General features: G+C 39.6%; 1 protein-coding gene across 2 annotated transcripts; it reads right to left on the bottom strand.

Annotated features, from left to right (window-relative positions):
• Positions 1–1797: 1797 nt before the first annotated feature.
• Positions 1798–15855, bottom strand: tmem248 (transmembrane protein 248). Of its 2 annotated transcripts, none has more exons than XM_035666402.1 (7): positions 15566–15855; positions 13783–13941; positions 13109–13397; positions 9803–9953; positions 8275–8458; positions 6893–7036; positions 1798–5337 (listed from the first exon to the last, which is right to left on the bottom strand). In XM_035666402.1, the coding sequence occupies exons 1-7, from the start codon at positions 15566–15568 to the stop codon at positions 5317–5319; spliced, it is 951 nt and encodes a 316-aa protein (XP_035522295.1). In that variant the 5' UTR covers positions 15569–15855; the 3' UTR covers positions 1798–5316. The 2 variants fall into 2 exon arrangements, with proteins under 2 accessions (XP_035522295.1, XP_035522294.1); XM_035666401.1 differs by having other exon boundaries at positions 6855–7036.
• Positions 15856–16604: the final 749 nt, after the last annotated feature.

A 16604-nucleotide genomic window follows, 5' to 3' on the forward strand; every position in this document is an offset into this window, starting at 1 on the left:
CTGCCCAGGCCCTGGATGCAAGCTGAAACCCAGGATATGAGTACGAAAGAAGGAGGAACAGCACACGCAGCAGCATAACCTTTCTTAAACCCTAAAGGATAAGTGGTAAGTAGCAGTTTTAAAATGTCTTTTCTAAATGAATTCTAATGGCTTAATGAAATGAAAAGAAGCCAGTGGCTGTCCAAAAGGTACAAAACATGTCTAAAAATGTACAATGTTCAATGTGGAAACTGTTGCAGATAAGGTGATAATTAACTTATTAGTTCACTTGAATGTGTTGAATTTTAATTTGTGGCCTTGTGATACACCTCCCCCATACTGATTCACAGTTATCACCATGCTTGTCCAATTCTAGAGACAAAAATGTAAGCCAAGTATGTATGAACAATTTGAAAGATGCTATAAACACATAGTAAATGTTAGTAAATTAACAGGTACAATTTAAAAAAAACGAACACATTCACCATCTTAGTTTACAGTGTTAGCATAGAAACATTTGCTAATTAGTACTAAACAAAAGGTTTCGAAAACAGGTATTTTTGCAATGTTGACCTGATGATTGCACAGGATGAAAAGTTAAGGGGTCATCAAAGTTCTTATATTTTATCCTGAAGGGGACTTGTACCAAATTTCATGGAAATTCATCCACTTGTTGTTGAGGCAATGTCACCCGAGTCATTAGGATTCAGATTCTAGGGACCATCAATGTCTGTGCAACAGTTGTTGAGATCATTCGGTCTGGACCAACGTGGTGGACCCATCGACAGACTGACATTGCCATTCCTAGAGACATGTCGTTTCCATGGTTAAAAATTCCGAACACAGTTTCTTTATTGGAAAAGTAAATGCAACTCCAGTTCTGCTATCAAATATTCTTGGAGCTACACCTTCATCCTGTTTCATCCCATTCAGGGGTTGCCATTGGGGCAGATGGGTTTGGTTGATGGTTTGGATCTCAAGGGCTATTTTTGACCTTTGTTCATGAAGGTCTGCAGCGGTTAGGACTGCTTGGTGATTCTGCCCTGCTGCCATCTGCCCTTTGAATCTCACTGATAAATAGTTTAATGTGTCAGGAACTTTAATCATTTCCTCGAGCCACAACCAGCAAATTGATCCTGTGTATTTAAAGGGTCATGGCTTGAGGATTTGAGTTTTAGTTTTTTTTTAAATTCACATGATTGCACAAATGTCAGAAACCTACTTTAAGAAATGGGTCTGGTGACATTACACGTCGACAAGTCAGGAAAACAGCCTGTGATTGGTTGACTCAACCCAAGGCATCATGCAAGTGGACAGCTAACAACCATGTTAACAACAATAGTTGTCAACACGGAACAATGAATAATCACAGAAAACATTGAGGGTTATTTAATTTGGCAAACTATAAATGCTGAATATAAAAAAACTGATTTGCTTTGAAAATATTTTCAATGTTTGATTTTGAAGTAATCCATAGTATTCAGATTTGATTATAACTTTATATATGTGAGCTGTTTTTAAAGATTTATATCTTCAGTAGCAATGAATTGGCTTGGTTACTGAGAGCCACTTATGGACTGGGGAAGAGCATGTTGTTGGTTTTGGTCTTTTTACCATATTTATTGACGATAACAAAAATACAGCATATCACCAGTCTTTAAACTTCTTGAGCTCTGGACTTCCTGCATGTAATATTTCCATGGCACTTTGCTTTCACTACCAGCAAATTAATCCTGTTTCTACTGGCAGATCATTAATCTCCCAGTAAAAACAGAGATAAAAACTACGGCGGCGGAGAGAAGGAGAGTCGGGGACAAAGTGAACTTTAGAGACAGTTTATTTAAACTTGAGTTCATTTACAGCAGTTCCACTGGAGAGGAAAAGGGTTTGAATGACGTTCTAGCCACATTAAACCTACGGTCCTATCTACTGTATGTACAGGGAGGAGGATGCAGCTCGACAGTGCAGAAGGCACAGAGTTGGCTTAATACTTGCCTGTAAGCGCTACTAACATGACAGAAAGGATAACAAGGTGAAGTGGCAGACTTGTATTGAAGACTTTTTGCTTAATGTAAAGCAGAGAACACTGTGAGATGATGCAACTAAGGAGAATATGCTTCCTCGGTATTTTACTCCAGTCCTTACTGATATAGTGGAGTAGTTTGAAAACTACAACAGCAAGCATCTGCTCCTTTTTAAAATCCTTTTCTCTAATTGTGCACTTAACAAGCATGGTAATTAGAACATCTTATAGCTCCGAAGCGATAAAATTAGTATTGTGTTTGGATTTGTTTCTGTAAAGCCGGCGTGTTTTACAATATGCGATATGTGAAACAAAGAAAACAAATGGAACTGGACAATGTTAAGGCATTTTGCAATTATAGAGATGCAATTCTAACCAAAGATAAACATAGGTAATCACATGAGGGAGAAGCTGGTAAATGCAGATCATAGACATAAATCATGGTGGTTTGGCAATAATATGACATACATCATTCACACCTTCAAGTTCCCTTCACTCGCACTCCAACCCGCTTCCCATCCAACACCCAAAATTTCCACCCGTTCAATAAGAGCTGCCAGATCTTCCAAAGAAAAGCACAATCCCACCGTGAAAGCACAGGAGACAGACGATGACAGCAAAAGCAACGGATCCATGTTCAAATATGATGCACATCACAATTTGGAAGACTTATCCTAGCATCAGTCAATATTGGGGGGGCGACAAACCACCTTTCGCTCTTTCACCAACACACACGCAGAAATCAAACAAATGTACAAAGTGATACAATAATGTGACAACAGATTCATTATTTGCCACAAAAAGGATAAACCTTATAATATATGAATACCACTGAACAAAAACACAATTCAAGTAAAGCCTTTTAAACTGAAAAAACTACATCAGAGTTTAAATCACTTGGAATTCTTGCATCTCAGATTTAGATTATGCTGCTTATAAAAAAAAAAGTACATTCAACAGGTACATCAATTATGGAACAAAATTATAACATAGAGGTAAGTACAATGTATCAGTAATTGCTATTGGAAAAAAAGTCATACATAACAGACATTAAAGGCGGACTTAGACTGTTATTTATTCTGTAGTTTTCCTTTTAATCGATTTTACGTTTGTGTCTAGACAGCACAGTGGACAGTGGTCGGTGACTCGAGATTTTAACATTGACAAAAATCTTAATCTAATCTAATCAGAGCACTATTCTGTTTCTTATTGCAAATTGCAGTACATTTAGAAGAAATGATTGTCAAAGTCTGCCGCGGTATCAAAATATGAATTATATAAGCATTGGAAGAGCATTAAATTCATCATTAAAGCTACAGTTAAAAGTTTCAGCTCAACGAAACGAGTCACAGCAATCCATGTGAAAAGGTTTTGCAGGAGGAAGTCGGGTGAGTTTGTTTTATTTGTGTGTCCTGTCAAGTCAATCTCGACTAGTGCATTGAAGAAACAAGCATTCTTTCAATACCAGACACTTGAAAGGAGACTTCAGAGAATCACAGTCTAAAGCCGCCTTTTATTTATTTAAACATTTCCCAAACTCACTTACACACAATCACACACCAAGTGAGTTTTTGCACATTTTGTTGTACTACAAAATAATAAAAAATTAAATGATTTAATCATAAATATATTATCAGTTATATAAATATAATTATATACTAATATATAATTATATTTATTTTCAGAAGGAGTCCAACTCTAAACATATAGTTCAATATCAGACTGTTTACATGTGACCTCGGACAAAAAAAAAGGAAAAATCATCACAGGAGCAAATAACACAAAATGTGCAAGAAATCTAAAAGGTGCAGCAACTATGCAAACCCTTGAAAACGTGCAACTGATAATGATTTGCTTAAAATAAAAGCATAAGTAACTCAAACGCATCCTATAATATAATAACTCAAGGGCCATTTGACATTTACATTAACAAGGACAAAGATCACAAGTTTGATTTCAAACCACAGGCTCCTCAAACTGGAAGAAACAAAAAGAGAAGAGATGGCTGTGGAAGAAGGGACTGGCAAGTTAACGTTGGAAGGAGAGAAACTGATCTCCCCATCTGTTTTCAAGCAAGCAAGTCCACCGTAGGTAAGGCAAGATAATGTTTTGCTTCATCCAGGTGCAACAAAGAAGACTGTATTGAACATCGCTTAAGTCTAGAAGCCAAAACTACAAAACTGCTGCAGCGACGGGCAGCGAGTTACAGACGAGAGGCAGGTGAGTGATAAAGCCACACAGGAAGGAAAAAGAACTCATATTTTGAGTGTGACAACATCTACTTGTCTCACAGTAAAAGATTATTTTCAACACAAACCACAGGAGTGCAGCAGCTTATTTAACTGCCATTAAATGGACTCACTGATAAGCCTAATAGGAAACAAACTGAGACAATGGGACTCATTAACTTAACTGTTGACGCTGTATTCTGTTCATATATTAATGTGCACAGTGCAATCAGCTAAATACTTTACTCCACCTCCATTGACATTGCAGACACACAGGGAAACATAATTGGTAATTTGGTAAAGGTCAAAGAGAGTTCAATTAAAACAAATCTAATTGCTACTTTTGAACAGACTTTATGTAATGTCCAAATTCTGATCTGATTACACTGTGGAGTCCGGTGCAGAGAGGAATCTATTGTCTTCCCTGCTGAAGCTGCAATGGCAAATGCATACTGAAGATTTAATTATAAATGTGTTACAAGCATCTCATCCTAAAGTAAATATCTCCGCTGGGGTACTCGAGCATATTTAGTTCACTTAAACATATTTCAAGTGACTAATCCTCATGCTTTCTCATCACGGGAGATAAAAATACTTTGTTTACAGGCGGATTATCAGATATCCAAACATTTACAGCAAATACTTAAAACTGAAATCTGTGTGCCAGAAACGGTTTCTGTGGTTTCTCTATCTGTCTTGGTAAATGAGAGCGAATAGAAAAATGGTGGTTGTGTAGTTCTTGGATCTGGCCTTCTGCTTTTTTTTTAATATATACTGCATGTTCTGACATGGCACAAGGGGACTCAGGCAAAATAATAAAATAATAATAAACAAAAAGAAGAAGAAAAAGGTTTTGCACAGAAATATCAGAGTTCCTACAAATATTTACACGACAGATACAGGCACTTGTATATCTTTGGTTGGAGAAACCCAACATTGCAAGAGTAATGCATTCACAGAGCTTTTGTGTCCCTTATTGTATTTCCAAGGTTCACTAGGCAACTGGTATGTTTATTTTTATTTCTTCTGTTTCTTCGAGTTTGTCCATGTTACAGGTAAGTTCCGACATAGCTCTCTGATGTCTTTTTAACCCTCTGACAACGCCACCTGCAACAGAAGAAATGGGTTTTAGTGCAACTTACAGACATGTCAGAGAAAGAGAAACAACACATATCGCAACACAAGCTGGTAATATGGACAGGAATTAGAGGAATACAAGTTCACAGAAAAGAAAAGACACAACTTGATCAGCAGATTACACTGCTGTGTATGCAGCATGCACTGCTGTTTGCCAAAGTGTCATTCTTGATACTACCATTGGATGGTGCCAAAATAAGACATTTTCAAATCCTGAACGTAGTGGCTTTAATGCTTAATTATGCACTTAAGGACATCACATCTCCTCAGTAAGCAGTGAAGAAGCCACTGCTATGAGGAAAATGATACAATTATTTTTAATCAATTGGAGAGGAGCAAAGTGAACATATCTCAATTCCCACTATAACTGTCCTTTAAAGTACCCCACCTCTGTAGGTGGATTCAGAATTCTGCTAATTTATAATCCAAATCTCCATTTCCTCAGGCCCACTTCGTTAGTCCACTTTAACCTCTGAACACTGCATGGCACAACCAGCAGAGCTGCGTTAAGTTCCTGCTGATGCTTCACATTAAAAGTTTACCATCAGCAAACCAGTGCTGGACTTTTATTGTGAAGCAGCTACAAAACGAGATGCGGCTCAGAGTGAGTGGAGCTTCATTTGTGGAGCTATTCTGTGATTAAAAACAGATCCAAACAACAAGATATGGACACATTCTGCCATATTTGGTCATGTAGTGGATCAGCTGCTTGGCAATGCCTCTCATTCACTTCCGTACTGAAGTAATGATCCAGATTTTAACTCCTGAACATCAAACATGTTTGAAAATGATTGGGGCTGGAGGTCTGGAGGTTGAAGACTGGATCTGTAAACCCCTCAGATTACTATCAGGAAGGGTGAATGAGTTAAATCGACTCCTCCTGTAGACTGAACCTGGCATTAGATTAAGAACTGCAGAACTTTGGCTCAACCCCATGTCCCGACCCGCCCTTATATAAAAAAAAAAGGATAATTTGCTCAGTTCTCACAGCAGAGCCAATCTGTTTGGCCTGACTGAGACAATGAGTCAGAGCTTGCTGACCTGTCTTACAACTGATAATCCTCGGACTGGTGTGATATAGCGCCTCGTATAGCGGCTGTGATGAAAGGTGATACATGTGGGTAATGCTGTTATGTGTATTGTTCTACAATAAGCAATAAGACCACAGAGGCCAATCTTCCATTACCTCTGGGAGCGAGCTGCAACTACGCACACACATCAGGCAGAGCTGAGGACCACCAGCAGCACAGAACGTTTTATGGCTTTGTAGAGTTACCAAACAAAACATGTCCTGCTATAATCACTTTAAACATGACCAGTTAAAGCATAATTAGCAAGTATGTTTATATTAACATAGACAGTTTTCAAATGAGACAACCATTACATATACAGTAGATGTCCATGTGACAATAGAGAGTCAGAGAATCAGCAGTGTGATTGGATGTCTTTAACCAATCACTGGTCAATCGATGCTTGGCTTGAACTACCTGTTCACGTCATATAGCACTGCTGGTGTCTGTTGTACCTTCTCAGGGCAGAAGTCAGGGTTGGTTTGCCGTACTTTGCCAGGTCGCCCCTTGATGACTGCATAACAGAACATAGTGATGACCATGACAAACAGGAAGTAGCTTGTGTGCATCAGGTGCAGGTTGATGAGGGAGCGGTCGTCCTGGTGGGGGAAAAAAAAGCAACAAAGACAGAATTAGAATCTGCCATGTTGGCCAAATGTATGTTCATATTAAAGGAATTTGACGGTTGCTCTTAAGATACTTATACAAGGTTCTAAGAACAATTTACAAGAAGACAGAAAGACATCCAGCATAAAATGACGACAGCAAAGTTGAACAAAGGTAAAAATAAAAGAATATGTACATACATATAGGTAAAAATAGATTATACATTAAAGGCTCATTTTACTTTTGCAGTAAGTCTGAGGAGTAAAGGAATAAAACAGCTAGTATTAAAGCATTTTCAGGCTCCCTAAATATAGGAAGGAAATGGGGACTTAAAGTGTCAATCCATTCTTCTGTTATTTTGTTAATAATGGCGGAAAAGGCCGTCTCAAGCACCACTCCCGAATCCTCTGTGTGTTGAAGTGGGCTGAGATCAGGTAACTGCACAGGCCAGCATATATTTTCAAATTGTTTTCAGGCTCACTGGACCATTCAGTGCCCAGTCGTGGCCCGTCAATGGGATCATTGTAATCCTGGAACAATCTACCACCATCAGTACAGAACTAATGCTAAATGGCTTTCAGAATGGGCTTCGGGTTTGGTCCCATTTACCTGGTCTTAAAAGGGAGGGAGTCAGTGATCATAGACCACCTGAACAGTTCCAATATATGTGTGTAGTGTTGTGTAGTGTTGAACAATAACCACTTTATAAATATCACATTATAAAAAAGAAAATGTATGTCAAGTTATTCAATTCAATTTTATTTGTATGGAGCCGATTCATAACCAAGGTTATCTCAGGACACTTTTCAAATAGAGCAGGTTTAGACTGTACTCAAAAAAATGTCTGTATAGTGGCTTTTAAATTTACTAAAAAGAAAATTAAATAGGAAGTGAGAAAGTAAGAATGATATAGGAAGAAGAATACAAGTGAGGACCCTTCCTTCCACCTGAGAGACTCTTGGCTTATGTGTCAAAACTGGACGTTTCTACTTCCAAATTTCTTGTAATACAGCGCACGGAAACTGTATTCAAACCTCACCATAATCTTATGTCCTGGTTTACTGCAGACATATAGTATTTACAACATCTAATACTTAGTTTTGTTGACTTCTAGTTAAGTCACAGACATAGTGAATGACAACATTAGAAACATGAACCAGAAACTGTTCAATAAAAAATGAGTTGGAATAATATTTGATTAAAAAAAAAAAAAAACGGGGCAGTGACTCACATCAGGAACGATGACGGTGAGCTTTGGGTTGAGTGCGTGGTACACCTTGCCGATGGCTCCTTTGTAACACCAGAAGGGGTTGTAGTCCTGACTGTACTTGGTATCTGAGTCACGGACTGTGGTGAACACCTTGTACCAAGATGTGGCATTGGTGTACGTCTCTGGCACGCAGTGTGGCGGCTGCCTACAAACCAAAACAAAGATCGCCGTCTGTTGACTGCTGTCATGGAACTGTTCACATTATGTTGCAGTGCAGAAAAGTTAAAGATGTTGTTAAAGAATTCACTGGTTATACTGATAGTTTCTGCTTTCACATCATGCAGTTTACCTTGGGCTCCCAGAGGGCTCCAAAACAGTATCCAAGGTAACAAATACTCCATGATGCATCCCATTTTATACAGTGTGAGATACAGTATGTGACATTCACAGTGGTTGTCCACTCTGGAGGCAAAGACAAACTACCAAAAACGTGTGTAACGTCTGACATCTGATGAAACTAAATATATCTGACAGACTCTAAATGACACTGCTGAGGGCTCTCGCTGCAGTGCCAATGTCATAGTTTCACAGACTGACAGGACACGTTACTGCTCTTCCCTCCAGAGGCTCCTTCAGCAAATTTGTAACATCAGTTCCTCTCCTCCTCTCATTTTGACACATTTTATTAAATCAGAACAAGCAGCAAACTTTGCGCACCACGCACGAGCATGGATGCTTTTGCGAGGGACAATTATTTGTGAACCGCGGCGCTGCCATCCATAGGCAGTACTCGAAATCACTTTAGATTCATAGCTACTAAAGTGATGGTTAAAGTTAGACCTAGAGAGTAGCCCTGCTTGTAATACCATGCAGAATACGACAGGGTCCCAAATGTGGCTACTTAGCAAGCTGTTAACAAAGCTACAAGAGCAAAGCAGTGTTTTTCACTGTAGTGTGTTATGGACACCAGCTAGCAGAGCAGGTTTAACATTACCAGACAACAGCCAGGTTTCATTTTGTACTCATGTAGAGGACATTTATTGTTTGCAGCCGATAAAATCTTCTGGAAATATTTGTCATTCCAGCCGATGGTTGCCTAACTCTTACATGCTTGTTACATGTAAGCAAAAAAAAACTCACACTGTTTAACCGCTATCTGACCCCAAGGAAAGTAACGCTCATTATAAAATTCATGTTATGGAAAGCTGAACAATTACTTAATTTATGTGCAAACATGCACAAAGCAAGTTCAACTACAGTGTCTCAGTATTAACTAACAACACTCCACCATGCAGATGACGAGAATATACAATATCCTGACAAAGGTCTGTTATGGATTTTGGCTCAAAGTATAAAACATTTTGTTTTGCTCTGAGCGTAAAAGAGCAATACATACTAAGGAAGCACTTACAGTTAAACCAAAATATTTTTAGAAATGAAGGTACTGAGCCACAAACTTTGAGAGACTGTATTTCATTTTGTGGGTATCACTCGGCTCGAGGCAGAGATATAGTGCGTCCCTCTGAGTCAGGGAGGCAGTCCAACTCACACTGTGACTGGGAAGATATTGCTGGCCGCAGTGATGGTCATGCAAGTGCTGAACACCACCTGTTCGCAGTGGCCGTGCAGCACACAGTCGTCTGAGTTCCAGGATAAAGGCAGGGTGAAAGTGATGTTTATTTCTTCATGGGCTTCCCGGCCTACACACAAAAACAAAAGAGAGCATAACAGATTGTTAGAAAATTGACCTAAGAGAAGAATCTTACTGACAGTTTTGCCAAATTTCTTTCACTTTTCAAACACACAGAGTTGGTTTAAGTCGAATCCTATAAACCCAACAAAGAGTACAGATCATATGCCTGTAACATGCATTTCCACATTACTTACTTATAAAACAACCTACAAAGGAGAGGTGCTCAGAGGCAATTATTAGAGCCTAGAACAGTTTAAACAACATGCAGCTCACACAGCAAGCAAACAGGTTGAGCCACCGCAGCAATATTTGATGTCGTACCAAATTACTTCCTTGATAGCAAATGACAGACTGATTCTGCTAGCTTATGCAATATTTATCAAACTGCAAAGGGGATTAGAAGACAGACTGAGTGGACTCCTGGGTGTGACTCAGGATGAATGTGTTCGCGCCAACATAAGTGCATATGCAGGGGCGGACAACCATGGACACTGAGTCTTCAACCAAAAGAAATTCCAGTTTTCACAAGCCAGGCCGGTCAGTCGCTCTGACGCTGCAGGTAGACTTTAGCATCAGGGCTCCAGCCTTAAGCGTCACTTCAGGATGTGCCCAAGGAGATAACATTTGCTGAACCTTTCCAGTCATCATGCGCTTGATATATGTGATTTTCGCTTAAAGATTTGTCTCAAATACATCTGAAGGCTAATTAGGTGGAAAAGTACATGTGATTGTCAAGGTAACATCCATTTCTTTTCATGCGCTTTTCTCTCCAAAGGCAGCATTCTCCACTAAATGTAACTGTACAACCATTTGCTATAAATGATCATCCTTGACATGTCTCTGACTGAAGTCAACCACTTCAGTCTCCCAAAGTAGGCATGCACTCAACAAAGCAAAAAACCCTTTTTGCTTTCAATAAATTGACCCTTCTATACCACATGAAGCATAACACTCCTGTCTTCAGCAGAGCTATTTAAAAAAAATGAGGAGGTATTGGCAGATCATAAAGGATTCAAGGTGAGCATTTATACAGGAAACCAATCCAGATGTCAAAATCATATCTAATATAAAGATTTGTAAATGCAACTTTTAAATGATTTTATTAATATGTACTATCATTTAAAGAAATCTGTTAGAATTAAGTGATTTAGTAAGGGTAAGGGTTAAGCTGACCCTCCGTATATTCTATCCGGCTCTTGTACAGTGTAAGCCCTATTCAGACGGGACTATTTGCTCAGTGTAAAAAAACATTTGCATAGCTCCTTTCCTTGTTGACTTTGCTCATCCATTTGGTGGCTTTAAACTTTAAGCACCATAAAAAAAGACAAACGAGGGCCTGAAACGAGGGATGTACTGTACATTCAGTAACAACCAGGGTGCAGAATCAACTTTTCTGCCCACTGGTCAAATGACAAGTGAATGTTAAAATGTTACCAGCCACCTAATAGATTTTAAATTGTCTTTTTTTTTTTTTAAACTGGTGACAAGTGAATAATCTACCATCCATTTGCATATTTTACCAGCACTTTGCTTAGATGGTGACAATGGCTAGATAGCTATCTGCAAAGAGGGCCGATTATCAGAGCACAGCAGAGTCAGAACAGAGCGGCGGGTATTTGTGGCTGGCATGTCCTCAAAGGCAGAAGGCTAAAACCACAGATAGAGGCAATCTGGATGGGATTAATATCACTGTGCTGTAAAAATAAAATTACCTGACCTTATCTGGAGAATCTAATCCCATCTGAATGGAGAGATTGAGAGCATGATATTCATTTTGCATGTCCCACTGAAGCAGAATCAATGCACATACAGTACACCAAAGTTCAGTCTATTTGGTTTAAATACTAAATATTAGACTAGGTTTTCCATTTTCTACAAAGATGACATTTAAGTAAGAAACTGAATATTATCTTCTTAAAGTAGATGCAGAACTTTGCCATTTGGCTGTTTTAAGCCCAGCCGGAAATCTGCCAAGTGCAGTCCTGTTTCTTGTTCCTGTCTTTTTCTTCTATCCTTCTAAATTCTTTCTCTGTGGAGCAGTACATGAAAGGTGCGGCGACATGAAAAACACACATGCTCTTAGTGTATGTGTTGCCACAGTAGACAAAAGGGAACGCTCACAAAAACATTCCTGAGCATGCAGATAATAACGTTATCAGTACAAAGCCAGTGGTATTCACTTTTCACTTTGCTCTGCCTTCTGAAACCTTTAAGTCTGAAACCTATAGGAGGAGTGAATGGGAACAGCTTAATGTTACACAACGCTGCCACTGTTTCCTCACCATGTCTAAGTAAAGTCACCACACAAAGAGGTAAGGTAAAACCCATTAAAAGGACAAACTCCCACCTTCAAAAGGAGCAAATTACCTCTGAACAGCAACCACACAAAAACAGTCCATGGCAGTTACACACAGACACTATAGGCTTCACACAACTCTCCCATGACAGATATCTCTACTTATTACGGAACAATGTTTTTATTACAATAATGTGTACGAGCCAAACAGAGTTCACTCCAGCTGGAGAATTCCAACTTTGTGAGATTTAGTGACGTCCGAAGTTAATCCGAAAGATCCGTATGAGCGTTGTGCAACACTCGCACTAATTGATCACCATCAGATATACTGAGCCAAATTAAATTCTGATCCTCTCTCTTTTAGCCCTCTGCACTCGGTCTGGGTCACGTACATGTAGTACTGTATATACTCAACCTATGGGGGGAAAAAGCATGATCTTTAAAAAGTTAATAATGGCTTAAATGCAGTGATACATTTTACAGTTCAATGGCAGGTTTTACAAACTACATCTGTTGTGTTTGTGATTTCTGGCTGTTACACGATGGAGTGTAACATTTTCCTTTCAGCTGGGAAATTTTTTTTTTTTCAGGGAGGGGAATGGCGGGAAACAGATGTGATTGGGGAATTGTGCTGGAGAGTGGTGGATCACACACACACACACAGTGCACAGGAGCACAGAGGTTGGTTACTTGATATTCCCCGTAATTGATTTGGACAAATCTCACATTCATTAAGATTTATAGTTTCTACTGGATGCAGCTGTTTCTCTGCCTCTGCCCTACCTCACTTCCCATTAAACATAAAGGGATTTTTTTTCTGACTATGGGGCAAACACAAAGAAGCGGTGATGGGAGAGACCACCTACCCGACAGGCCAACTTGCTGCCCCAGCACTGTGGCATACAGGTGGGTGATATTGCGAGAGTAGCCTCCAAACGGGCGCTGGGGGTCCAGCGTGAGGGTGATGGGGACTGAGATGTTGATGGGACCAGAGTCCTCTAGCAGGAGGGGAACCTGGGTACTGGAACGAGCTTGGCCGCTGGTCACGACCATGCTCTCTGGCGTGGTCGACTCATTCAGACCGTGCTTTATCGTTTCATTCTCCGACACACAAAAGTCCAGCTCATTGAAGCGCAGCAGAAAGGTGTTCCAGTCCTGAGAGAGAGAGAGAGAGAGAGAGGGAGGGCGTCTTAATGGTTGGACAAACTGTTGTTTTACCAAATATCTATTTCCATGTATCCACGGGTCTATAAAGTACCTACCTACCTGGATTCCCTATTTGCTATGCTAAAATGAGCTTCTTTTAGCCTTACAGACTGAGCTGGGTGAGACTAGAAAAGGCTGAATAGGTCACAGCATAAATGCAACATGGGTCAAAATGTTGGGCGAATGCATCATTTTGGCATAAAGGAGGCCACAAAGCTCATGAACTGACATTTAGCATCCGCGGTGAGCACATTTGACTGCTATTTGAGAGCTACTTAATGGAGCAGACCACATAATTCCATCTCTTTTAAAGAACAATGCGGGCATGACTCACCTCTGTCAACTCTGGAGACTTGATCTCCTTGATCTTGAAGAAATAACCGATGGTCAGGAAGGCGATGGCCACTGCACTGACGCTGATCATAAAAATGACCAGCGGTGGACGGTTGTTGATGTAGCTTCTCAGGTTCTCTATAGGATTTAACAGGTACACCTGCATGTGGACAAACACACAAAGTGCCAACGTTTAGGCAATGGTATCGTGTATTAAAGGGGTTTTTAACAACAGCACAGGTAAATAATGAGCCTTGACACAGACACTTTAAATGGTTCATTATCGCTATTGGTGTGTTCACTATGATAGTGAAGCCACAGATGTATAAAACCTGAACAGTTGATAATAGTTTAATCACGTTTGCCGAATTCCTCTCACTCTATGCCATGGTACTCGGAAGTCATAGCAACTAAAGGAAAGTAGGAATTGTACCGTTACCTTGATTTTCTCTGGGTTTGAACATAGTAGGAACAATTTGGGATAATTCAATCTTTTAATAATAATTTAAATTATCACATAAATTAAAGGTAGTTTAGTTTCAATCTAAGTCAGTATCTGATGACTGTTTAAGGATGAACTGAGCAAGGATTAAATGTAATGTCAACAACAGGAATATGTTATCTTTAATCCTGGTTAATCAACTACAAATAAACCACACCTCTTAAAGCTTTAACATAGAGACCGCACAGACTTTACACCTGAGGACTTCATTCATAAAAATATATATTTATTTATATATTTGTCAAAACGTGTGTCAGGCAAAACACATTTTTAATGAGGAGGTAACCTGCTAAAGAATATTATCTCTGGTATCTGTCCTGCGCAGCACCTTCAGGTCCATTCAGATTTATAAAACGTGTGTTTCATACTGCAACGTCTTCTAATGATAACACTTAAAAACCAACCTGTTTAGCAATTTACTTTAAGTAGAAGTGTGACGTTGTCAGCAAAACAGTTTCATTTATCCAATAAAACCGGCTGCTTTAAAAGCAAATCTTCAGAAAGTCTTCAGCACTGCTATTTGGAAAATATCTTTATGAAACAAAACTGTTTCTGGATAGTTTATTAGGCATGTTTAATCCAATAATGTATAAAAGACTATACACCAAATATAGAGCAGTTATAAAAGGAGTGCTATATAGGAAAGACAGGTTTGTCAAACTCTAGTAAATGTACCAGCAACTTCTAATTATTCCAAAAAGCAGAGTACTTTTTGTGCTTTCTCCACATCCCTCTGCCTTTTGATGGTTTAAACATATGTTTTAAAGTTTTAACTACAGCTGAGAAAGTAAGATCACTGTCAATCATGTCTCACATCATCATCATCATCATCATCATCAATGCTCATCCAGTTAGAGATGACTGCAGCTACCTTGCATGACCTTTTCAGCTCTCCTCCTCAAGTCAACAACCCAACAGTGGTTTCCATGGAAGTATGTGACAAGCAAACCTGTACATACCGTCCATGTTATCAAACCGCAGCTGTTTCAGAGAGGCTGTAATTCACGCTCTGCAAACAGAGGACGTTTTGGTATTATACAAGGTAACTTCAAACTGCAAAGGGGGTCTTTATTTTGGGGGGGTCTCTCCATCCAGGAGACCGCAGGCAGACAGGTGACAAGAGCTGTCAACCTTGTAGCACCGTGAGCTAAAGCTACCTGGCCCTGTGACAACAACAACAACAACAACACACAACGTGAACAACTGATAAATATCCACATCAAACTGCAACACGCCGATGGCTGGCTGCACGTACTGAGACAACACATCAGCACTTTCTCACCATTTTTTCCTCTTGTGCATGCGACGGATGCCAGCTGGGAGGGTTGGTTGCGGGCCACAATAAGGCAGCAGTTGTAGCTGCGAAGCTAGCCTGGTAGCTCGCTCGCTTTTTCCCGAAAACTAGTCCCTCCGGAAAATACCGCTGAAGAGCAAAAGTCGGTGTTCGGCGGAGGCAGCCAGGCTTTCAGCGTAGGAAACACCGCGTATACTCCTTCCCATTATTTGCTCTATAGTTCGTCGCTGCTCCACTGAGAAATATCTCTTGCGTACAGACTTAAGGGGGGAGGGAGGGGGGGGGTTTGGTTAGGGAGGAGGGGGGACGTCAATAATGTATCTGGGTCCTCCCCCGCCGACGTCTCCTCCGCGTAGCCGCACTGCGTAGTAGAAGCGTCGCAGCACCGCAACGCTACGCAATTTACGTAGACGAGAGAGAGAGAGAGCGTTTTGCCTGCGTTAAGGTACCGTCGGAATATGTACGCGTTGAGTGGTTTTTGCGCTGCTGACTGGGTGTAGTTTGTTTAGTTGCCTTTATTTTGTGTGTGTGTTGTTGTTTTTTTGTTTTTTTTAATATATTCCTGTGGCATCAGCTAAATTTTTGTTTGTTATTTACTTTGTTGATTTTTTTTCAAGTTAAGTTCAGTTCAAGATGTTTATGTCATATGCACCAAAAGAAAGGAGGTTTTGCGCTTGTGTAGTGAAATTCTTTCTTTGCTGTCCACCTGATAGACGCATTAAATCAATAGTAGAATACAATAAGTAAAAAAAAAATATTACCCCATAAGTAGTAAAAAACTCAATATTACAGTCATTTGATGTGCAGTTCAAGCTCATTCTCTCTCTCTTTCTGCATGAATGAGATGGAAGCATCAATTATGAAAGGAGGTATACTGTCAACAATATAACAGTCGTTATGTAATGTTTATTAATATTATTGTTGTAATATTATAATTGAGGTACCATAGGTAGGTACAGGATGCTTGCATGTTTTACACATTTTTTAAAAACATAAATAAAAAATGAAACACATCTACCAATATTGT

This window comes from Morone saxatilis, unplaced genomic scaffold (genome assembly GCF_004916995.1).
Source record: "Morone saxatilis isolate NCDOM2014 unplaced genomic scaffold, NCSU_SB_2.0 Contig20, whole genome shotgun sequence".
Lineage (NCBI taxonomy): Eukaryota > Metazoa > Chordata > Actinopteri > Moronidae > Morone > Morone saxatilis.